General features: G+C 40.6%; 2 protein-coding genes across 8 annotated transcripts in view; one reads left to right on the top strand and one right to left on the bottom strand.

Moving 5' to 3' along the window:
• LOC134754199 (H(+)/Cl(-) exchange transporter 5) overlaps positions 1 to 14,721 on the bottom strand; it is a 42,491-nt gene extending 27,770 nt beyond the window's left edge. For 2 of the 6 annotated variants that reach the window (XM_063690345.1, XM_063690346.1), the window contains exons 1-4: positions 14,602 to 14,721; positions 13,824 to 13,902; positions 2,330 to 2,501; positions 1,932 to 1,964 (exon numbers count right to left, since the gene is read on the bottom strand). In XM_063690345.1, coding sequence (XP_063546415.1) covers positions 1,932 to 1,964; positions 2,330 to 2,501; positions 13,824 to 13,892 — 274 coding nt within the window. In that variant the 5' untranslated portion in view covers positions 13,893 to 13,902; positions 14,602 to 14,721. Of the gene's footprint in view, positions 1 to 1,614; positions 1,698 to 1,931; positions 1,965 to 2,329; positions 2,502 to 13,823; positions 13,903 to 14,601 lie in introns of those variants that run through there. The other 4 variants (XM_063690348.1, XM_063690347.1, XM_063690350.1 and 1 more) reach the window with 4 other exon arrangements.
• A 9,280-nt stretch (positions 14,722 to 24,001) lies between these two features.
• Positions 24,002 to 25,328, top strand: part of LOC134754201 (transcription initiation factor TFIID subunit 4) — a 41,983-nt gene continuing 40,656 nt past the window's right edge. For both annotated transcript variants that reach the window (XM_063690352.1, XM_063690351.1), the window contains exon 1: positions 24,002 to 24,901. In XM_063690352.1, coding sequence (XP_063546422.1) covers positions 24,041 to 24,901 — 861 coding nt within the window. In that variant the 5' untranslated portion in view covers positions 24,002 to 24,040. The remainder of the gene's footprint in view (positions 24,902 to 25,328) is intronic.

Below are 25,328 nucleotides of genomic sequence, written 5' to 3'. Positions count from 1 at the left end.
AACGTTTCTTATGGAATTTTAAGGTTTATGACTTAAAATTATTAAATAAAGCTAAATTTGGTATTTTTATTAGATTCTCAAACCATTTATTTAATGATAATTAATATCGAACGAACCATTATTATGAGCATTTTACGTTTTGTTATCTGTCAAGTTACTTAAACACGCTCCATCCAAGGTCAAATTACTTTCCCCACTAGTGGATAAAATGCGTTTTTCCCCGCTTGTTTTAAAGGATAAAAGACGGCTTTCCGAGCTAGTGAGGGGAAAAATAAAATAAAATAAGTAAAAAAATATTTGCGTCCTTATCATTTTAATTATTTATTGAACACCCCTAATAACTTGCTACCGCCAAAATCAAAGGCCAAGTATATGGATGCTTAAGGCAATTTAATAAATTAAAAAGTAAGAAAAAAATTAACAGTTTATCAAAAAGTTTTTGTGGCATGTTTTAATGAACTGGATGTAACTAATATTGTCAACACTGTGGGAATTAGCCTCATGCATGAAGTTTATATTTGAACGAAATATGTTTTATTCGGATGTTTGTTACCGTTATATCATGTTACAAATGCATTTCCGTTTTTAAATTACCATTTAATTACTTAAAATTATAAATAAAAAGTACAAAAATTTGCCCGCGAAAAGCTAGTGAGCGAAACGCTCGAAACGCCACGTGACGTCACGCGTTCGACAGATTAGTGTCATTAGTAGCAAACGTCAGTTGGGCCGCCCAACGTGTGACGTCATCACGCTCTGTCGAATTCGCGCCAAAAATTATGAGCGTTTCAACCGCTCAAAAATTTTCAACATTTTAAATATTTTTTAATAAAATAATGTTAAGGTTTACAAAAGTATTTTTATCATTTCCGGTGTTCCAACGATATAAATTATGAATCCAAAAATAAAAATAAATTCATGCATGGAGCTAATTATACTTCATGCTTAAGGCAACGATGTATGTAAAGCATAATATCAACATATAAAACTATGTAAACTTAGTTATGTCAGTTATGTCGCGAAAACGACAGTTGCAAGGCGAAAAAAAATCAAAGATAGATAAATATATCTTGAAAATTTGTGTTATAAATTGACAAACTAAATACATGTGTAAAATATACGACACGTGACACGTGTGATAAAGATAGGTATAGGTGGTAGTTATTTTTTGTGTCTAGCTTACTTTTAGTTTCTCTAGAAATAAAACTGATTTCGTGGAGATTTCTTTATTTATTTCATTGCATGTTTGAGAAAAGCACTATACATACTTCGGCGTGAAAAGGGGTTGTCGGCCTCATAACTATACGCTTCGGCCTATATCTGCTTTCGGCCGACAACCCTTTACTTCCCAGCCTCTGTAGACATGTACTATTATTATGGTTAAAACGTTTGCTTTCTAAATACGAGTTGGCATATCACTTAATTTACTTTCGCAATATTATAATTGGTCAATTTAATAACAGTGTTTCGGCTACAGAGTGGGCGTGTAGCCTAGACTATTGTTGTTGTCTACCTTGTTGTTCTCTCCACTGATCAGTGCTTGATTTGACGGTTTGGAAATAAGCGCATATGTTATACTCGTATTTGGGGATACGTAAATCCAATATTACCAACATTCTGGATCCCTTTCAACAACCAGCGGCTCCGTGTCTTCATCAGCGAATTGTCGAGATTCCATTTGGCTACCCACTCCGTAACACGTCGAAAACACAAGCACTAATCATTTAGGTCTTAGCCGATTCTACTACTAACTGCTTATCTTATCTAGCCCGAAACTTCGATATCGATAGTGAAGTTAAGGTTGTCAACTTTGTCAGTATATAATATATATTGGAGTGTCGATTTGTTTACTTGTAGTGGCGTATATATACAATAGCAATAGAATTAATATCACTTAACTTTAGCGAACCATCAGTGCTTACCAGTAATACCAGTAGATTCACCAAAATATTGAGCAATGCAAGCTACAACAGAAAACAATCGATTTCACTAATTATGTGGCGCCATATCATATGTAGTTTATTAATAGTCACATTAGTATATATAGTCGGTTAAAATTGCTTCAGTCAATCAGAATATGGACATACTGCGATTGAATGAAACTACCTAGTTTTCTTTTACATGATTGCCATTTATTTGGATTTTTGACTTGACAGTGCTTAGCCTGGAAACAGGGAATCATTTTCCTGAAAGTACCTAAGCATTGTTAGTGTGAAACTGTGAACCCACGTGACCAGTAAAGTAAACAGCTGTTACCGAGGCTATGCAAGCAAATCATCATTAGGTAATGTTCATAAAGTTCATAAGGCGAATGAAAAGATATATTTACAGTTGGGAGTATTGTCCGGCTGGTTGGTCCTGGCGCCGTGCTCGTACAGCTGGAAAGTGCCGTGGCTGGTGGGCGCGCTGTCGCCGTGGGCCGGCCGCGTCGTCGCCGCGATCTCTACCAGCTCGTCGGCCCCGCCCGCACCCTGGCCGGCCCCGTTCCTGCCGCTCGACCCCTGCCACAACATACAATCTGTTATCCCGACATGCACTATTAAAGTCACGAACAGTAGGTATAAGGGTGCGTTTCGAACAGAGATGTAGGAGGATGCGTTGCGAGGGATGTATTTGTTAAGAACCAAATAGAATCACTTCATTTGTTTTCCTCGCTCAGCGTGCAGTGATTCTATTGGTTCTTAAAACACATCCTTCGCATCGCACATCTCTGGTCGAAACGCACCCTAATTCTATCGCCGCGGATTATTCAGCAGCACTTGGATACAGAGCGGAGGATTTTCCCGTTTGTTACAACTCCATTAGCTATGCGCGGCATTCAGTCGAGTTGTTACCAACGACCAACGACAAAGTACGAAATCTTCCTTGAATGCTGGGCTATACATAGTTATATAAAAACTTTTTACAAAAAACCGGCCAAGTGCGAAACGGACTCGCGCACGAAGGGTTCCGTACCAAAAAACGGCAAAAAATCACGTTTGTTGTATGGGAGCCCCACTTAAATATTTATTTTATTCTGTTTTTAGTATTTGTTGTTATAGCGGCAACAGAAATACATCTTTTGTGAAAATTTCAACTATCTAGCTACCACAGTTCATGAGATACAGCCTTCTGAGATCTTTCCTGTAGGCAATTTTATGCAGATTACTTATGCAGAAGAACATTTTGTGCTTTGCGCTACCGTTTAAGAGTTATTCACGAAAAACTAAACTAAAAACCGGTCAAGTGCGAGTCGGACTCGCGTTCCAAGGGTTCCGTACATTACACAATTTAAACAATGTTTTTTTTATGTGAAATGTCTTTAAAAAAAACCGTACGGGTTGGATCAATAACTAAGTAATTAAGTCCGACTCACGCTTGACTGCACATTTCTAATAGGTTTTCCGGTGATCTATGGGTAAAGATCTATTTTGTTTTTTTTTTTCAAAAATTTTGACCCAGTAGTTTCGGAGATAAAGGGGGGGTGGTCATTTTTGCCTATTTTCTTGAATAACTTCTAAACTATTTTACTACTAAACTATCTTAAAAATATAAAAAAAATATATATTTGAGATTCTCACAAGGAGCTCTTTCATTTGATATGTAACACGATATAGTTTGACAAACTATATTTTTTTATTTTCTCATTTACCCCCCAAAAGTGGCCCCCGTGTTTAAAATTAATATGTTTACGTTACATGTCCATCTTTGGGTTAGAAACTTACATATGTGTACCAAATTTCAACTTAATTGGTCCAGTAGTTTCGGAGAAAATAGGCTGTGACAGACGGACAGACAGACAGACAGACGCACGATCGTATAAGGGTTCAGTTTTTTCCTTTTGAGGTACGGAACCCTAAAAAGGGACCTTTAGACCGCCACGATGCAAAGACTATTGCAGTGCAGCACTTTTGTGCTGCGATGGGAACTAAGGTCATAGGCTATTGATTTGTAAGTTGGATGGACTGGATATTGGGCTATGGGAGGAGACTAGCGGACACCTGCTGTGACAATCAGTAGCTGGATCCCCGTAATCCGTTCAGCAGGCCGCCGGCGTTATGACATTTTACACTTCCAACCTGGAGCATAGGTCCCGCTCTTGCGACTCCACTCTGGGGTCCGCGGTGTCGCCACTCACCGTCAGCTCGCCACAAGCTGCCCCCGCGGGTTTATTATTATTTTTATTATTTGGAGCCTTACGTGTCCCACTGGACATCTGCTATTATGTATTTATTTAAACTATATTGCACAAAATATATACAACAAAAAGTACAAATGGCGGACTTAATGAGTCCGCCATTTGTACATGATCTTGGATTGAAGGTCTACAAAAAAACAAAAAATCATGGATGAACAGATTCCAGAAAAAAGCTAGAGAATTTCTGTAATTTCTTAGACAATAAAATTTCTTTAAACCGAATGCCATATTGGTAGGCCAGGAAATAAATGCTCAAAAAGGTTATAGAGGGAAATGCTTGAAACACAATTTTTGACTTCGAAGCTTTGTTTTGACTAGTTAGGAGGGTTTGAAGGTTCCATTTTTCGGTTTTTCGATTATATCTCAGAAACTATGCGTCTGAGCGACCTGGCCACTTATACAAAATAAAAAGTGATTTAATTTGTTACAAGTTTTATTCAGTAAAATTTTTCGAATTCTTGTATAGTTTTCGGGACATCCGCTCCTGAAAGTTTATTTAGGGCTCTCATTTATATCTTGATTATCTACATCAGTGAAGCTGCTAGGTCATTTTTGGTATCGTTTTCGTGTAAATCGGGGGCGCTGAATTCATTCTACTGTCCTTAAAATTTTGTATGAAATAACAAGCAAATATAGTCTTCGTGGATGAAGTATTGTAAGCTTAGTCCGATAATGTTGCTTATTTTAAAGACTATGAACTCTACGTACTATAAATAAAGTAGAATTTTACTCATGCTGTAATGCGACATGCTAAAGACGGTTAAATTTGAGGCGATGGTATAAAAGTTTCACTTTAAAAAACGCCTTAAATAAACTCAATCAGAATTTATTTTTTGAAAGCTTAAACCATGTATAACTTTTAACTATCAATGTCACATGTAGATAAGTGGTGATAGGATGTCATTTAGCCAAATATCCATTAAAATACGCTTTGTTTAGAAATGCTTTTTCAAAAACCCAAACCATGGATAATTTATAACTGTCAATGTGATATGTAAATAAGTGGTGGAATGTGATTTAACCATCTATTCTTTAAAGTACACCTTAAGTCATCGAGCTTAAAATTGATCATTCAAAACCTCAAAATATGTCACGCTATCATTAGTCAATACGTTATCCTCGCGACTTTATACCGAATTATATCACTTATCAGATAGTCGTCGTTTCACGCATTAAATGATTATGCAGGATGATTATTCATTTCTTTATAAAATTACGTTAAATTACTATTACTATTAATTACTAACGAGTATTTTTATTGCACTCAAAAGACGTATAAGAAGACACGTAGAGAAATCACAAAAACAAAAAACATAATTTTTAAGAAAAAAAAAAACCGACTTCAATGGGGGATGCCGCTGAAAGTTCACTTATTGTTGATGGTGCACTCTTAGATTCCAGATAATGAAATGAAAAAGACAGCATCTTTTGCCTAATTATGTAGAAAAGAAGGTAAAATAACCCATTTTTCTAGTAGCATTTCGTTTTTGTAAGGGTCGCAGTTCTAACCTAACCTAACCTACTTTTCTGATAGCATTTCTTTTCTGTAAGGGTCACAGTTCTAACTTAACCTAACCTACTTTTCTGATAGCAGTTCTGTTCTGTGAGAATCGCAGTTCAAAACCCACCCACCAACCTAACCCACTTTTCTAGTAGCATTTCCAGGTCCGAGTCTGGGTCCGGATCTGAGTCCGGGTCCAAGTTTGGGTCAGAGTTCGGTCCGGGTCCATTCTGATCATCATCAGCAGTTCCACTTCCTCAAATGTCACTTTTTTCAATGTAAATGCTGGATTTGTTGATGAAAATACAAAAAATACTATATGTATGCCTTTCACATTTGAGGAGTTCCATCGGTTCCTCGTGGGTCTCATCATCAGAACTCGAGCTTGACAAAAATATGTCTTAAAAACTTAAGTTGCTTAACAAACATAAAGAAGAGGACAAATCGCCAAACGTAAACTATGCGTCATTAAAGAGTTCCATTCTGATCATCATCAGCAGTTCCACTTCATCAAATGTCACTTTTTAAAATGGAAATGCTGGATTTGTTGATAAAAATACAAAAATCACTATATGTATGCCTTTCACATTTGAGGAGTTCCCTCGATTCCTCATGGATCCCATCATCAGAATACGAGCTTGACAAAAATGTTTCTTGAAAACCTAACTTGCTTAAGAAACATAACGAAGAGGACAAATCGCCAAACGTGAACTATGCGTCATTGAAGAGTTCCGTTCTGATCATCATCAGCAGTTCCACTTCATCAAATGTCACTTTTTTAAATGTAAATGCTTGATTTGTTGATGACAATACTAAAATTACTATATGTATGCCTTTAACATTTGAGGAGTTCCCTCGATTCCTCATGGATCCCATCATCAGAACTGATTTTGACAAAAACGGGACCAATCTGTATGTATATACTTACAAAAAAAAAAGAATTTTCAAAATCGGTCCAGAAATGACGGAGTTATGGAGTAACAAACGTTAAAAAAACAAAAAAACCAAAAAAAACACAACCGAATTGAGAACCTCCTCCTTTGAAATCTTGAAGTCGGTTAAAAATTACTCTTAGCCTTCACGATTTTATTTTGTCAAACATTGTCAGTACGAAAATCCTTTTTAATCAATATTGCGCATCATACAGAAGAAAAACACAAATGCAGTTTAATTCGAAAACGACAAAGTTAAAAGCCGGTCATCCATCATTGCACTTACTTGAATTTTCGTAAGCCCGGCCCCGGCCCATACACAATCAGTTATATTCTTTATATTATTACTTTCTGAAAGCACATTAATAATGTCGTAACCGTTATAAGTAGGTACAATCACCAACAAGGTGGTGCATGGAACGCTATTTCCTTGAATGAAAAGCGGGGGCGGGAAAAATCAATAACTCCTCCAGGCGCCGCGCGGCCCTCGCCAATATCTAGGCACGAATTACGATACACTGCATATTGCTGTGTACCTACAGTAAAAACAATCGTTTTATAAAATATACTATTCATTACATGTTATCTATCCGCTGAATTGTTCAATTACTCCGATTTTAATACGATTTTGTATGTATACCTACATTTAATTTTATTAATTAACGCTAGATTCTATCCATAATTTTTAAGAAAAAAAAACCTACTTCAATAGGGGAAGCCGCTGAAAGTTTACTTATTGTTGATGGTGCACTCATAGATTCCAGACAATGAAATGAAAAAGACAGCATATTTTGCCTAATTATCCTAATCCATCTTTTGCCTAATTGCCTAATTATTATAATATTGCCCAATAATGTAGAAAAGGAGGTAAAACCACCCACTTTTCTAGTAGCTTTTCGTTTTTGTAAGCTAGTAACTTTTTATTGCACTCAAAAGACGTATAAGAAGACACATTGAAGAGTTTCATTCTGATCATCATCAGCAGTTCCACTTCATCAATTGTCACTTTTTTAATTGTAAATGCTGGATTTGTTGATAAAAATACAAAAATCACAATATGTATGCTTTTCACATTTGAGGAGTTCCCTCGGTTCCTCATGGGTCTCATCATCAAAACTCGAGCTTGACAAAAATATGTCTTGAAAACTTAAGTTGCTTAAGAAACATAAAGAAGAGGACAAATCGCCAAACGTAAACTATGCGACATTAAAGAGTTCCATTCGGATCATCATCAGCAGTTCCACTTCATCAAATGTCACTTTTTAAAATGGAAATGCTAGATTTGTTGATAAAAATACAAAAATCACTATATGTATGCCTTTCACATTTGAGGAGTTCCCTCGATTCCTCATGGATCCCATCATCAGAACTCGAGCTTGACAAAAATGTTTCTTGGAAACCTAACTTGCTTAACAAACATAATGTTAATAACTATACTATCATAAACCCCATGTTCAGGCAAATACACATCATCAACTACACAAACAAATAACACGGTAATTACCTGTTGCTAACCGCCTCGAAGCCGGCTTCAATGGGGCATGGGGCAGAGCCCCCGCTCTCGTTGGTTCTTAAATTTAATGTTCCGAGTTCCTTAACACCTTTTACACAAACACAGAACCGCCACAGGTCAAATGTACAGCATTTTCACAATAAAACAGTTTTATTACAGCGCGACAGCAAAAACGTGCCGCCCGTATTTTGTTTTCTCTTGCGACTGGATTCCCTTTTTAGCCACGGGCGGAGCTCACCGGAGTGGCGTGACTGTCGCGCGATCGGCACAAGGGCGGCGTTTTCCCGCGTCATTTGAATTATGTAGCCGATAGACATGTTTTATTATGCCTGAACACATAACGAAGAGGACAAATCGCCAAACGTGAACTATGCGTCATTGAAGAGTTCCGTTCTGATCATCATCAGCAGTTCCACTTCATCAAATGTCACTTATTTATATGTAAGTGTTTGATTTGTTGATGAAAATACTAAAATCACTATATGTATGCCTTTGACATTTGAGGAGTTCCCTCGATTCCTCATGGATCCCATCATCAGAACTGCGTTTTGGCAGAAACGGGACCAATCTGTATGTATATACTTACAATCAAAAAAAGAATTTTCAAAATCGGTCCAGAAATGACGGAGTTATGGAGTAACAAACATAAAAAAAAACCAACCGAATTGATAACCTCCTCCTTTTGAAATCTTGAAGTCTGTTAAAAAAGGAGGAAAATCTACACCCATCACCCTTGTATAGTTTCATGGTCAGAACATTAGTAAATCGTGTAGCATGCAGCAAATTAACCAGGACAAAATTAAAATCTATATATATAAACGTAAAAGTCCTGACTGAATGACTCACTTAAATCAACGCCCAGTCCAAACCGTTGGACCTAGGGAGCTGAATTTTTCACATTAGGTAGTTTTTATAACGTTAATATCCACTAAGAAGGGTTTTTTTTTAAATATGAGGTTCAAGTTTAAGCTATGAATTCGAACCTTGGGTAAAATATATATTATTAAAAACCGGCCAAGTGCGAGTCGGACGCGTTCCAAGGGTTCCGTACATTACACAATTTAAACAATGTATTTTTTATGTGAAATGTCTTTAAAAAAACCCGTAGGGGTCGGATCAAAAACTAAGTAATTAAGTCCGACTCGCGCTTATTTGCACATTTCTAATAGGTTTTCCGGTGATCTATCTATTTTGTGTATTTTTTTCAAATTTTTGCTCGGTAGTTTCGGAGATAAAGAGGGGGGAATGGTCATTTTTTTGCATATTTTCTTAAATAACAAATTTAGATTATTTAGCAGCAAGGTCGAAATGGTCGAAAAATAATGTGGGCATCACGCACGCGAACAAAAGCGCTGTATACCTATTATTAAACATTTAAACTTGTTCCACGTGCGTTTATGCAGTTACCTATAAAACAAGATTCTTTCAGTTTACGAAGACGCATTCTAACAGCAATAGTCTGAATCCGAAAGGTAACTTTGACAATTTACAAGAGTGACAATTCATTGTCTTTTTCGTGCTTTGTGTCTGCTTAATGTAAGCTGCTGGAGTCCACTCCTAAACCGAATTCAAAAACCTGGTAACTAGTTCGTCCTTTAATCTGACCTCTAATAAACCCTGTTCTGTTCCCTCCTTCACTTGCAAAACAGACTCTGGCACACCAACTGTCAGTAAAAAGATCTAATTAAAAAATGTAGGCGCGAAGGTTGACCTAATCTTCTCACCTTAGAAAATATGAAAATCGCCAAAATATGGATGACGCCAAATGTCACATTCTCCTAATATTATTTATCAAAAATAAAAATAACAGTGACATCTATTCTTGGAATTAAATTTATTTAATCATAATGCGCAGCTTACATTTTTCATAGACCGTAAATATATATGGTAGAAAATTTCAAAAGTATCAAGTCTATTGAATCCATTTTCTGTGGTGTTGTCACATACTGATTTTTTAAAACTACTTTTATCGAGCGCTGTAAATATGCCGTGGTCTAACTCTAGCTGCCAGGTGGTACCATAAATTCGGTCGGACACAGGAATCTGCCAAGACAGGATTAGGCCGACAGCTATCCTACCATACAAGTTTCATTCTATTTTTCGATGAGGTTTTTTTTGATGAATTTTGGTACCACTTTTTTGCCATTTGCTCAGAAGTTGCCAGGATAAGCCGCGGCCGACCAAGAGCAGTTGAAGCTACTAAAAGTCAGGTACCCCCCAACACTAACCTTAGGCAGTACTTTCACCCTTGAGTAGGCAGCCATTAGCTAGAACTGGAAATGCACTCGCCAACCTGACGACAGGATGGCGGGCGTCATTCATTTCTTATATATCTGGAGTTTAAAGAGCACATTCCCCCAATTTTGCGCACATTTGGCACATTGTTAGCACTAACTGCTGACGTATACCGCAGCTCCATTTTCCAAGATGGCTGCGATTCCTCTAGGTCCCCAAATGTCAAATGGTGTGGACATGAAAAAATACATACCAAATGTAAGGACTGTTGCAGAGATTTCGAGGTTTATCCTATTCCGATTGTGCTAAACTTACCTACACGCACGTATAATGGTAGTTAACTTTTGTAACGTTAGATGGAGCTTTACTTTCACGTGCGCCGCGAAGTGCTTCCATGTGTGCGTGTTAGCGGGGAGGAAAGAGTTAGCGCGCGTGGCTTACGAACCGGCATTCGCGGCTTCAGTAGGCCCTTTGGCCCTTGATCACTTTTTTGTGTAAAGCGCCTGCATGTTTTTTGTCTACCGCAATGAAGATGTGATATTGCTATTTCTAATAAGCAGGCGTCTATATATATATACGTTTATTCAATTGCATATTACTCTTTAACCGCTCTCTGAATTTGATTGTGCTTCATACATGTGGAAGCACATTGCGAGCACTAACCGTAGGCAGTACTTTCACCCTTGAGTAGGCAGCCATTAGCTAGAACTGGAAATGAGCCCGCCAACCTGACGTCAGGTTGGCGGACGTCACATATCTTAAATATCTCTGGAGTTTAAAGAGCACATTGCTCCAATTTTGGCGCACATTTGGCACATTGCTAGCACTAACTCCTGACGTATACCGCAGCTCTATTTGTTGATGTACACCCGCCATCCTGATACTCACGGGTGGTGAGCGTTTAAGGACGAGTGTGAACGAGGCGTCTCAACGATTGACCCTTCATCACTTAAATGTGACATCGTGGAAAGTCAAATATTGTTTCGGTTACTAGACCAACTGACAACGTTCAAACAAAAAAATTAAAATAATCGACCTTAAGAAGTAAAACCAAAAGTCCAAATTTTCAGCTACGTTAATATCCAAAGCCAAAATCCAAAGTCCAAAATCCAAAGTCCAAAATCCAAACTCCCAAGTCCAAGAACTAAATTCAAATTAAAATTCAAGAACAAATTCAGTTTCGAAAATATATTCAAAACTCAAAACCTCAACGTTCAAAATCAGCAAATAATAAATTCTATGTCTGACTTACCTGCGAGTCCCTTAACGTCTACGGGCTCTAACCACAGGATTCAAACTACTAAATAAAGTACACGGGATATGTAATGGGAAAGTGAGTAAAAGGCATACAGTCAGCAGAAAAATTAAAAAATTACTTAGAAAATAAATATCGCAGAATAAATTGTAATAACGTAAATAATTACATCATCCTGTATATCAAAGCTTGAATATGAAGAATAAGTGTTGAAAGTAGTCCGAAAAAAAAAGCCTATCGAACCGCGCTGTATGCGGGCTCGTGTCCTCCGTGGGTCTGCTAGTTCCTTTCCAAAGAAAACGTTCGGCCAACCAACGCTATCGAACCACGCAGTATGCGGGCTCGTCTCCTCCGTGGGTCTGATACCTGATCGCCGGTCGACAACCATCCACTGCCGACTGCACGTCGGCGGCTGCGCCCCGTCGTTGATACAGCCACCACGCACCACCGGAGCACTGCTCGACGGTGGCCTTAAAAAAGGTCCTGGTGCAGGCAACTACGGCCAATAAGGCCGCGGAACGACGGGAAGTAAAGCGCAACTCGAAGTTATTATTGGCAACTTCAGAAGAAAACGTTCCTCTAGATTAAAGGTTAACTTTGACGGAAAACAAGGAAAAAATCTAATATAATCACAAACAGATCTTTACACGTCAATCTCAAAATCCATCTGAAGTACCCCGAAGAAAACAAATTTCTTCTTTCCGAATCAGAATTGAAACTCAAAATTCAACGCAATTGTAACCTGCCAATATCGAAAATATCACCGTCCAAAACAGGTGAGGTTCCATGTGTTTCTTTAAACCGCCATCTAACCGTAATTGCGTGAATCAATTCACACTATACGACACGACTAAACAAACAAGCAAACTATACATGACAGACAAGCAAGTAGTTTCCAAAATTGACGACAGATGTAGCGTCATGTTACAATAGGTACTAGACTAATATTGATACACTGACGATAATAACAGTAATTACAGTGCTGACAAGATTTAGTCACATAAAATTTGAGAACTACACATTTATTATGATGAATATAAGGCTAAGCTTGTATTCGGCCAAAAATATTTCGTTATGATGAAACAAAGTTTAAGGAAGTAGGTACATAATGCTTCATAACAGTAAGTTTACTTTACGTTTGAAATTTGCACGATTTTCGTTAAAAATGTCAATCAAGACCAGGTTGTTATTGTACATTTGACATATTCTGCAAAGCGGAGCACAGACTCCAGTGTTGTTCGATGCAGCAGGCAACGTGAACAGGGATATAGTTCGTGTTCTATAGGTAGGAGCACGGGCACTGGGCGTTACGTCTGCTAGTAAGAGTTTTGAGTTTGTACCGTTCGAAGAGCTTGTCGTATGACAATGGAGCATGGGCCATTCTATAATGGAGAGCTCTCAGGAATCGTATTTGAACAGCTTCAATCGCGTTTTTGTCGACTGTGTAATGGAGGTTCCAAACTTGCGAGGCATATTCAAGGTAGGGGGGGACTAAGGAGTTATATAACAACAAGTAGAATGAGCATTTTTTTAGAGGTTTGGCTGCCCTAAGAACGAAATCTAACATTTGATATGCTTTGGTTGTAATTTTATGAATATGTTGATCGAGAGTAAGTTTTTCATCTAACATAACCCTTCCTTCGTAATCCTTAACATGATTAACTATCTGGACAGGTTCTCCTTCTATGTTGTAATTCGTTAGTATTTTACATTTGTTTTTTGTAAAAGTTATATGTATGCACTTATCATAGGCCAGATACAGTTTGTTGGTTAGACAGTAAAAAAAGTGCTAATTAAAATATATACATAAAGGTTGAAAAAATGGCACATTTAGACGTTAAAATACCTTTGTACTAGAACATATTGATTTTATAAAAATAAGCATTGAAGAATTTTGAGATCTGTTTTTGTGGACCTACATCTACAGTGTGGCCAACTGGTGAGCACAAAAACGGTAGCCCTCATTGACCAGTAATCTCCAGGCAGATAGAAGGGTACTTTTTTTTGACAACTTGGTAGACGACAGGTTAATAAAAAGCAAATATCTTTATTATAAAACAAGAACAAGCAATGTAATTTTTATCTTTAAAAAATTCCCATAGAATTGGATAGCAGAATTTTGAATATTATTTTCTATTGTTCAGACTTTAGATGATGTGTTAGAAAACACCCTATTTAAAAAGTTATAATAAAAAAAATTAAATTGGTACCTTTTTGTACACAGACTGATATGTTGTGGTCATTTTAGGTGTTGTAGACTTCAAAGGAAATCTTTCCATGACTGCTTCCCTGAAAAAATAAACATTGTATTGTAAGTACTTTTTCTCAAACATGCTATGTAATATTGATATTACGTTCTTTATATTAGGCTGGGAAGTATCACGTTTCAGGCGCGGCTAGACGAGAGGTCTGTAATGAAATTTCATACAAAGTTGCAGGCCTAGGCCGGGAAGTGGCTTTTTTTTAATTTCTATTTCACATATAATTGTGGCACAGCATCATGGCATTCAGCCATTTAAAAAAAAACTAAGCAATATTTGCTTTTTGGTTCGTTTATGACATTCTGCCAATATGCCTATTAGAAAAAAACTTTTTTTTTTAACCTGACTTGGGCTCTATGGCATTAGAGCAGTAGGACTGTGTGGGGGGATGGTAGCCGGGTTTGAGAAAAGCATTATACATACATCGGCGTGGAAACGGGTTGTCGGCCTCATAACTATTCCTTCCCGGCCTCTGTAGTAATGTACTATTATTAAAATATGTGTAAATTTATCGATTTTTCCTTTACCTAATAATATACGAGTACAGTAACGCCCCTTTTGAAGCAATGTTCGTTTTACAGAATACATATATTATATTCTTTACTTATCATTTGGACAAGTATCATTTATAAGCTCATCTTTGAAGATTTAAAATGTAATACAGTAAAATAATAAATGAAACACACGCAACGCAAAACATATGTAATGGAAATCATAGAGTAGGTACCTTTTACAAGCCTATTGATGTTGGCCAAAAAAGGCCTAGATTATTTTCCTTAATTAGTCATTTATATGAATTTTAATTTAATTATCAATTATCATAATATCCAAGTTTTAAACAATAATTTGTTACTTTTTCCACACTTCTGTGAGTGATCTAAATGATGCCAAAATAATTACGACAATAATCGACGACAAACGACAGTCAAACAAACGTCATTACGTCAAGCAAGTCATAAAGTCGCTCCACACGCGTGCGCGAATCGCGGCGCGCAGCCGCGAACGCGAGTGTGGAGTATGCGTCGCAGATCAGCGAAATCGTCTCCATTGAGGTCTCCATACTCGCGTTCGCGGCTTCGCGCCGTGATTCGCGCATGAGTGTGGAGGGCCCCAGGTATAGCGTTTCGCTTTCGTTAAATCCATTGACCACCTTCACCAAAAATCAGAAAAATATAAAAATTGGTCTAAAATGAAATTGAATATTTAAATTGAAAATAAATGTATATACTGGCTAACGGCTCCCTTAGATTGTGGTGCGAGGATCAGGCCACACTGGCATGGCTCAAGGGCAGCGTGGCTACCATCACCCTCGATAAGGGGGCGAAGGTGGTGGTCAAGCGCCAGAGTGAGGTACCCAAAAGAGTACGCTGCGGTATCCTGTTCCCGGGTGTCTGGGAAGACTTCGGCGAAGTAGGCAGAGCCCTTCGCTACCAGAACCCGTGGGTGGAAATAGACCGCTGGCTGCTCAACCGGCGTGAGGTGCAGGGAACGGAAACGTTCGCTGTCGTCAGTGTTCCGGAAACGGCCGTGAAGCCCCTAATGGACCGCGGGCGCCGGCTCGGCTTTATGCTGGGGTCGGTGTACGTGAAGTTCGAGGGGCAGCGCGGCAAGTTCACGGAGCAGCCGCCCCCCAGTAGCACTGTCGCCACTGACGACAGAACCACTGCACCACCCGAGCCCATGGTCACTTCCGAGGGGACGCATCGTCCACAGGTGCCTGAGTCCCAGGCCCCAGCGCAATCCCCCCCCCGTCTCCGAGAAAGACGAAGAAGATGCCCTTCTTGTCTCTTCGGAGAGTGAGGGGGAATGCGCGCAGGAGTTAGGTAAGCTGGCCATCGGCAAGGAGGAGGAACCGATGGAGGAGGGTAATTCCAATAACGGAGCTCCCTTCGCCGATTGGTAAGTTCCTCCAAGCCAACCTCCACCACAGCGAAACGGCGACGGAACAGATCCGGAAGTGGTTGGAGGTCAACACCACAGCCGTAATTCTGATCCAGGAGCCGTGGGTCAGAAGAAGCTCTGTCTGCGGGCTCCGTAACTTAGGAGGTAAGCTAACAGTCTACTCGGGTCCGGATAACCCCCGGGCCTGCATATACACAACTAATGATATATAGGTACATGCGCAACCTCTAACGAGCTTCTGTTCCAGAGACCTGTGTGCCATAAGGCTGCACGGGGCGCAAGACTCCAGCCTGCAGGAGATGGTCGTAGCCTCTGTGTACATGCCGGAGGCGGACGACCCACCACCTCACGACATGACAAGGCTGGTCAACTACTGCGAAGAGGCGGGGCTCGAACTCATCGTGGCTACCGACTCAAACGCACACCACGGGGCATGGAGACAGGTAACGAGAGAAGTAAGAAGCTCGTCGAGTACCTATTCACTACAAACCTCAACCTCCTTAACACAGGTTCACAACCGACATTCATAAACAGGCGGAGCAGAACAATCATTGATCTGACCCTAGCGACCGAAGAAGCATCGAAATTCGTCTCAGACTGGCATATATCGGAGGAGGTATCGTGCTCAGACCACAGGTGGATTCGATTTGACATTCAGGTAAGAACACTCTCAGCAGTACCCAGGCGGGACCCACGCAGGACAAATCGCGACCTCTACACCCTGCGTTTAAGCGCAGGATTGGAACAGCAGGAGGGTCCCCTCAATTTGGTAGGCACAGCGAGAATAGAAGAACAGGTAGACATCCTCACGAACATTATCGTGGATTGCTACCATCAAGCATGCCCATTATCCACCCCACCGACAGGTAGCGGAAGGAAGAACAACTGGTAGGGACCTGAGCTGGAGAGACTCAGGCGCAAGATGAGGAGGCAACTAAACAGAGCTATGAACACTGGCGCTGACGAGGACTGGGATAACTACAAGTCCACCAAGGCCACGTACAAAAAACGTCTCAGGTACAGAAGCACAAACTCATGGCGCAAGTTCTGTACGGACATTGAGACCACCATGCAAGCTAACAGGGTAAGGAAGGCCACAGGAACACTGGTAGCACTCTTCCGCAGCCTCGCCAGCGGCTGTCCGGACTCCGGACCTAACTCTGGAGGGAGTTTTTATTCCCCCTACCTCCCTAGTAGCGCGCCTTTTTATCGGCGTGCTCGCCATCCCAGGGACCCTTGTGTAGGCGACAGACGTCCCCGAGCCTGTGGCCCACAGGGACCCTTAAGGGGGAAGTCGGCGGTCATATGCCAGCCGCCGCCGCCCCACGCGCTTTCGGCGCATTGGCTGGGAAGCTGGATCGTTTTCCCTGCCGCGCTCTGCCATCTCCTTCTGCACCATGACCGCCTCGCAGAAGTCCAGCACAGCCTGCCACGACCTCTCACATTCCACCATGTTTCGGACCACGGTGGGCAGCGAGAGGTCATGGCCCACCACAGCAGTTAAAGTGCGGCGTTCCTCCTCCCAGGCTGGGCATACTTCCAGTGTGTGCTGGGCAGTGTCCTCCGGGCAGTCGCAGTGGTGGCATACTGCGGTCATTTCTCTCCTGGCCAGATCCTTAAGATACCTCCCGAAACATCCATGTCCCGAGAGGATCTGAGTCAGTCGAAAACTCATCACGCCATGGGTCCGGTCTAGCCACTTTTTGAGAACCGGGTGAACTGCTTCGATGGTCAGATGGCCTGCGCTGGGATGCGCCAGCCTCTGTTCCCAAACCTCCACCATTTCTAGGTGGATTGCGTCTCGTCGTCCTAGAATTTCTCTCGGAGCTAGCGAGTCTCCATTATGATGCGCCTCCTTACGCCAGCGGTAAGCCGCTGCGAGGGCTCTCGCATCTAGGTCCCACGGTAAAGACCCTGCCAAAACACATGCTGCCTCAAAAGAGATCGTGCGGTACCCTCTTATCACTCTCGTTGCTATTGCCTTTTGAGGTGCTCTAAGTAGGGCTACCTCCTTCCTTTTTAAAACGTCAGCCCAGATTGGGGCTCCGTACAGGGCCATGGATTTAACGACACCCATGTACAGCCGTCGACATGACGCTTTGGACGGAAACCAAACTGGCAGTCTGCCACATCAGGCCCGACACGGGCGAGGTGCTTGGTAAGACGGCTGGCTATTATGCGCTCAAGGAGCTTCGCAATCTCATCAAGCAGCACTATTGGGCGGTAGGCAGATGGAGAGTCTGCCGGTCGGCCTCCTTTTTTTATGAGGACCAGCTTGCCTGTCTTCCACTGCCGTGGAAACCTGGCTTGATAAAAGCAAGCTGAGAACATTTGTAGCATTCGTGACTCCAGAGCGTTGCTGGCCAAGACCCAGGCGCAACCCGGTATGCCGTCAGGCCCAGGAGCTTTATTTTTTGCCTTGAGTCTTAGCACAGCTGCACCGAGTTCATCGCCAGACACGTCAGGTATCACCTCCTCCTCGTCACCTTCAATTTCTGCGGGGGTTGTCATTGGTGGCGGTACGAAGTTATCGCAGGCCGGGAACAGCGCTTCCACCACATTTCGCAGTAGATCCGGCTCAAGACTTCGCGTAAGGGGGGGAGCCCAAGGGCGAAGTCTGTTTCGGACCATCCTATATGGTCGCCCCCAAGGATCATTATTTAACGTTCCGAGCATTTCCCGATATGAGCCCTCCTTTGCCTGTTTTATAGCGATCTTCAGTCTATAGCCCTGGCAAATCGACAGAGTCGGCACTTCATGCAGTGGTAAGCAAAATCGAGGTGGCGATCAAAAGCAGGTCCATGTGCTTAGGAACCTTCATTGATATAGAGGGAGCTTTCGACAGGACCAGGTTCAGCAGCATAACAGCAGCACTGGTAAGGCACGGAGCGAATGCAGTTATGACCAAATGGATAAACAACATGTTGAGCCAGAGAGGTAAAGTATTTAGGGGTAATACTCGACAGCAAATTAAATTGGAGTAATCACTTAAACGTCAAAATTGACAAAGCTACAATCGCATTCTGGCATTGTCGTAGAATGGTGGGTAAAACCTGGGGACTAACTCCCAGGATAACTCTATGTCTTTACCAGGCAATCATACGACCAATAATAAGCTACGGCGCGATAGTATGGTGGCCACGCACCAAACTATCCACAGTGGAAGCTAGACTACAACGACTCCAGAGGCTGGCCTGTATGGCGGCCACGGGCTGCATGAGGACAACAGAGATCCTCTACGAGGCCATAGGTAAGGAACCGCTAATTGAGGCGGTGACTGACAGGATACCCAGGCAATTCGTCTTCGACAAAAAGTACAAAATACAATTATACGAAGAAACCCATGAAGGACTCAACCCAAGGGAGCTGAGAATCTTCACGGATGGATCAAAGACAAGGTCAGGCACTGGCGCTGGGGCATTCTCAGAGGACCTAAACATACACATCTCGACACCACTTGGTACACATAACACAGTCTTCCAGGCAGAATGTTTGGGCATCATAGTGGCAGCTCACGCAATCGTCTCAAGGAAAGTATTGGACTACCCCATCCGCATACTCTCCGATAGTCGGTCGGTACTACAAGCCCTGCAAAGTTATACTTTGACCTCAGGGCTAATCTACGAATGCCACAAAGCTCTGTCAGAGGTATGTACCACCAATAGCGTAACTCTGCAGTGAATTAAAGGACACAGCAACTCGCGAGGTAACGATGCAGCCGACATATTATCAAGAGGAGGCTCGGAACTGAAGGTAGCAGGACCGGAGCCTATCCTACCTCTGCCATATGCCTGGCTCTGGAACATGCTGCGACACAACACCAAGGTAAAACACCCACACTACTGGACTAACCTAGGTACTTGCAGACAGGCGAAGGAAGCCCTCCCGACGATCAACCCAGATCTGTCACGGAGGCTGCGACTACTGAAGAGGCCACAGCTCCGGCTACTAACTGGAGCCATAATTGGCCACGCCCCACTAAACAAGCACTTACTAACCATGCGTGTTAAAGATAGCCCCCATTGCAGGGCATGCATGGAGGCAGAAGAGACAGCCGCCCACGTCATCCTCTAATGTCCAGGGGTGGCAGAATACCGGGCACAATACCTCGGTTCGCCGGGGTCTCTCCCAGAAGTCGTCGGCAACATCAAGGGTCTGCTAGGCTTCCTGGAAGAGTTGGGTTGGCAAAAGTAGTGCCGTCAACCCATCACGCAAAATAGGCGCATTATATGACGTCGAGTTGCGGAAACCAAGCCCGCGAAAACCTATAACCTATATGTCACTTTTTTAAATGTAAGTGCTTGATTTGTTGATGAAAATACTAAAATCACTATATGTATGCCTTTAACATTTGAGGAGTTCCCTCGATTCCTCATGGATCCCATCATCAGAACTGCTTTTTGACAAAAACGGGACCAATCTGTATGTATATACTTACAGTCAAAAAAAGAATTTTCAAAATCGGTCCAGAAATGACGGAGTTATGGAGTAACAAACATTTAAAAAAAAAAAAGTTTCCAAAGGCAACATTATATTGTTTTTATAAATATACGATACAAAAATAATCGTAAATAACGATAGTTAGGTAATAATAGTAACAATTGTAAATATTAAAACATTGTAATATTTACAATTGTTTCTGTCTTATAGAACATGCTTTTGAAAAAAAATTCATTGAATTGGGTTCAATAAAAATCTATTCTAGTCGAATAAAAGCTAGAAAAACACCTCTTCATAATGTCAATGTCAAGATGTCACAGAATTAATAATATAAAAGTTTCGAATTCCATTCCTTACTTGTTGCTTTTCTTATTTTTTCGCAACTGTATTAAAAAAACGTCGTTCGATACACGTGCGGAAATGTCATTGTCGCGTTCTGGAAGGTTCTGACCTACTAATTGTCCCGATAGGTATGGGAAATTGTAAATGAGTAGGCAGAAGAACGTACAATATATTTATTTCCACAACTAGCTCAGTTGGTAAAACAGGTAAATGTCGTGGTTCGCGCTAATACTGTCAAGGTCAGATTCCGCTAGTCGTTTGCAGCCGAAGTACTCCCCTGACGGTGCCGAGGTAGTAGGCGCAGGTTTTTTGGGGGCCGGCGCTGAGTTCAGCGCAACTCGTAACTGTGTGGCGCTGAGTCGGGGAAAGGGCCAGAAGCACGCCAGTAGCAGAACGGCAAGCGGGCGGCAAGCAGGAAGCCAATAAAAATCACTCTTGACTTTGGACCCCAATTCGGGGTACACTTAAAAACATAATTAAACACCACAGTGATTTTATAATCGTTGAGGGACGCGTAGGGACGTAGTTAAAATTCGATTACGGCTTCGTTATTTCGAACCGTAGCAGAGATCGATAATAAGCGACGTGCGTTCCACTCAACTTCAATGATAGAATGACATACTTTTCGCACTAGCATCGAAATGTACTATTTCCAATGGAGCCATTTTGAAGCATTTTGGCTATCCATCGGATCCGCTTCGAATCTTTCGGGTCTAAGATACTTCTCCATTTTACTGATTCTTTATTACACGAGCTTTAGCATAATAAACTGAGATGGTATGGGAATAAAGAATAAATCTGAATCTTAGGCTTTATTATGCTAAAAGAAACGATAGGAATTAATTAAATGACAACGTCAAATTCATGACACTCATCCTTTTCTTTTGTGTGCTAGTATTAGTGTAAGATAAAGATAGGATGATTCTCTCTGTGTATGTTTGAAATGAGACAATCCTTTGACAAACTATATTTTGATAAATATAGTTGGTCAAGCAAATCTATCTTGTCAGTAGAAAAAGGCGGCAAATTGAAAAAGTGTGGGTGCGAAGGTATATCGGCCCTCAGAATAATGACTAAAGCATAGAAGTCGGGCAAAAATGCTTCGCAAATATGTATACCCGTACTTTACTTCCTTACGAATTAGATAATGTGCCGAAAAGAAATGCATATATGCTTGTTATTTCTCATTTACGTACGGTGTCATAAGTTTGATAATTTGCTAGGGATTAACTGTGTCGACTTTTTATATCGATAAATTATGCATAAGTTTATGTGCCGTGTAAAAGAATAATCACGAAATTGGCAAATTAATAATAGTCTGGCTAATGAATCTGTAGCAGTCGGCTCGTTGAATACAAGGATTGCATAACTTTTATACTTTTTATAATTTTCATATTCTAAAAATCATTAAAAAGTATAAAAATTATGCAATCCTTGGAATCAAAGAGCCGCCTGATATGAGGATTAATACATGTACCTAATATAGCTTTTATCTCATTTGCAGTCTACCACTCAGAACCGTCTAACTATACCGCTCGTTTTTTTATCATTAGAAAGAAGGCGAGCGATCTTAACGTGTCGTTTTATCGAAAAACACTTTGAAAATAAGTCCCAACAAATGTAATATACGATCATTTACATACTTTTGCTTTCATAAGTAAAATATTGCTATATTTATAAAAAAACTTGTCAATAAAAAGACATGTGTACAATAAATAGGAAATGAAAAAAAAAACGTTCGTGTAATATTTTTTTATTTAATAATAGGGAATATTACGCGAAACTCGGAGTAGGTGGCGCCACTACCACAATCTGAGGGTCTATCGCGAACCAAGAAAATCGAACTTTCGTTAACTAACATCTCTGTCACTTGCGTATTCGAGCGATAAAGAGGCAGCTAGATAACGAAATTTCGGATTCCAGTTTTCCGGTAGGTCCCCTGAAAACTTGTCAAAAACCTGTTAAAGGTACAGTATGAATAAGTTACTCCACGGTGCACTAAAAAAGCTAGTGCTGCACTCTGGTGGCAGAACATTGCAGTAATATCCCCTATTCCTCGTCCTTTGGAAATCTGAAATAAAAAGTTGAGTTTTGTGAGATAGGTAAACCAACAATATTAATAAAAGGAACATTCATCAATGATCATTAATGTCTTTTTTATTAGGGTTCCGTACCCAAAGGGTAAAAACGGGACCCTATTACGAATACTTCACTGTCCGTCTGTCTGTCACCAGGCTCATGAACCGTGATAGCTAGACAGTTGAAATTTTCACAGATGATGTATTTCTGTTGCCGCTATAACAACAAATACTAAAAAGTACGGAACCCTTGGTGCGCGCGTCCGACCCGCACTTGACCAGTTTTTAGTATTATACTATAGTCTGGCAAACACAATCTGTCAGTAAGTAAGAACAAAGAAAACTATAGGTACAGTCGAAGGCAAAAATATCGATCCAGACAAATGGCTCAAAAATATGTGAACACGATTTTATTGTCTGAGCGTACACATATTTTTGAGACTGGGAATGTATATATTTATTTATACCCTTAACTGTACTCATCAATTAAAATGAGATAGTCCTGGGCCAAACTATAAGAAAGCTGTAAATGTCGATAGGTTATTGATCTGAGGTCGATACATCACAATGCCAAAAATATAACCTTTCATACTTAGCAGAAAAGTTCGAAAATATATGCAAAAATCTATATAGACTTGAATGCAAGTAATAATTACATAAACAACATATCGATTTCAATGTTTAGGGTCAGGTCCTATAAATTAATTTCTTCAAAATTGAACAAAACACCGATTAAAGGTTATCGGTTCGTGCGTATTTTCTTTTCTTCCTGTATGCGATTTACAGCCCTCGATCACACAAGACATTATCACAAAGGGAACTTCAAACCATTACAAATAAAAACTCAGCACCAATCTTACAGGAATAGCAACAATATAATTAAAATAAACCAAGATGACTGCTGAAATTCCCGAAATATTTCAACTAAAATAATACGACTATGTCAAGTTGTTACAGTTGACACCTACCTGTCAAGTAACGAACATATATTTTACACCATTTGACATTTTCCTCAGTTCATCTTATGACAATACTGAAAAAAACGAAAGAACTTGCGGATTGTTGTCTCACTCACTCATAGACAAAAAGTGATAGCGTGTTGTGAATACGATACCTTTTACCAAGCTTTTATTTTTGCCCGACTTCTATGCTTTAGTCATTATTCTGAGTATCGGCCCATAGAAAATTTCAATTTCGCGCCTTTTTGATTTGCTTGACCAACTATATGTACCGCCAAATATATTTTTTCTCATATTTTACTCAATATAACAAATCAGGAAGTGAGTTGATGGCTTAAGACGAACCGATTTTGTGTTTTACGTATTGTTTAAAAACCGGTAATTTAGTATTCCGATTCAACCGATTTGTCCTCATGACTGCTCCATGTCAGCCGATTGATATAAAATGGCGTCAGCCGAGTTTTTAGAGCAAGCTTTGTCCACAGACGTTGACGAGAACGCGGTGAATGCTATTGTAGGTTCTCTGGAAAATCAATTGGTTACGTCCGTTTCATCAGTGTCATCACAGAACAATATAGTTAATGTTATTCCTAGTCAGGTTACTAATATTACATCAAATACGAGTTCTATTATTGGTGTGCAAAAATACAATACGGACCAAGTGAACGTTGGTGAAATAGCGACTGGTAATTTTCAATCAGTGGGCCCAGCTGCTGGCGGTGTGACCTATAATAATGTACAAACATCCGGTCAGGGCTTCGTTTCGCAACAATCGTTAACTAACTCCAGCGAACCCATTAAAGTGATATACGCTCCTCAGACATCACAAACTTTGTCTAACAGTGTAAACAGAGTGTCATTTCCCTCTCAAGCCTTACCGAATGGGAGTATCGGCCTTGCAGCATCTCAGAATCAAATAATCCACACTGGAGCTCCCTGCGCCGTCATCCCGCAGACCGTGAACAAAACCATTACTATGCAGCCGCCCCTCGTCATCAAGCAAGGCACTAGCGCTGGTCAAGTCGGCATGCAGCCTGGAATGGTGACAGTGCCCATGACGGTTAATTCAAGCATGCCTAACTCAATACCTAATGTTATGACTTTAAATAAGCCAGGAGGGCAAAATGTTGTGGTAACAAGTCAAAATTTAGGCTCAGGGCAACCTACAATAATTCCTAATGTTCAAATATTAAATATGAGACCAGGAACTCCATCAGTTGCAGCTCAGAAATCAGTAGCCACAGTTTCACCACGAGTAGTAATTGGAACACCTCAAGTAGTAGGAGCGCGAGCTGCCACACCAGGGGTAATTTCACTCTTATAATATACTGCTTTTTAAAATGCTGACTAGCACTCTCACCAAATTTACTATAAGACATTGCCACCACTAAATCTCATTTTATTTTCCTCTAATCTAACTGCATTTACTATTATTCATGATGCAATGGAACATGCTTTTGTATATAAATTATACATGTCAAGGTATTATAAAATAATCATCTGCCATATTTCAAATGATGCTTCTAAAGTCGCTTGAATTATGCTAGGGATGGTGAATGGGTTAACAGGGCTCATCTGGATAACCAACCCTATTCACAATTCAGTAGGCTTAGCACAGGAGTGCACGGACAGTAGTTCGCGCGCGAGATAGACTACCTGTCTTTTTATAACGATATTAGTTAGAGAGGGACGGTTAGTCTGTATCGCACATGAGATACTGTTGCTGTGCTCCT

This window comes from Cydia strobilella, chromosome Z (assembly GCF_947568885.1).
Source record: "Cydia strobilella chromosome Z, ilCydStro3.1, whole genome shotgun sequence".
Lineage (NCBI taxonomy): Eukaryota > Metazoa > Arthropoda > Insecta > Lepidoptera > Tortricidae > Cydia > Cydia strobilella.
Note: the sequence above shows the minus strand (reverse complement) of the source record. Positions and strands in the feature narration are given on the sequence as shown.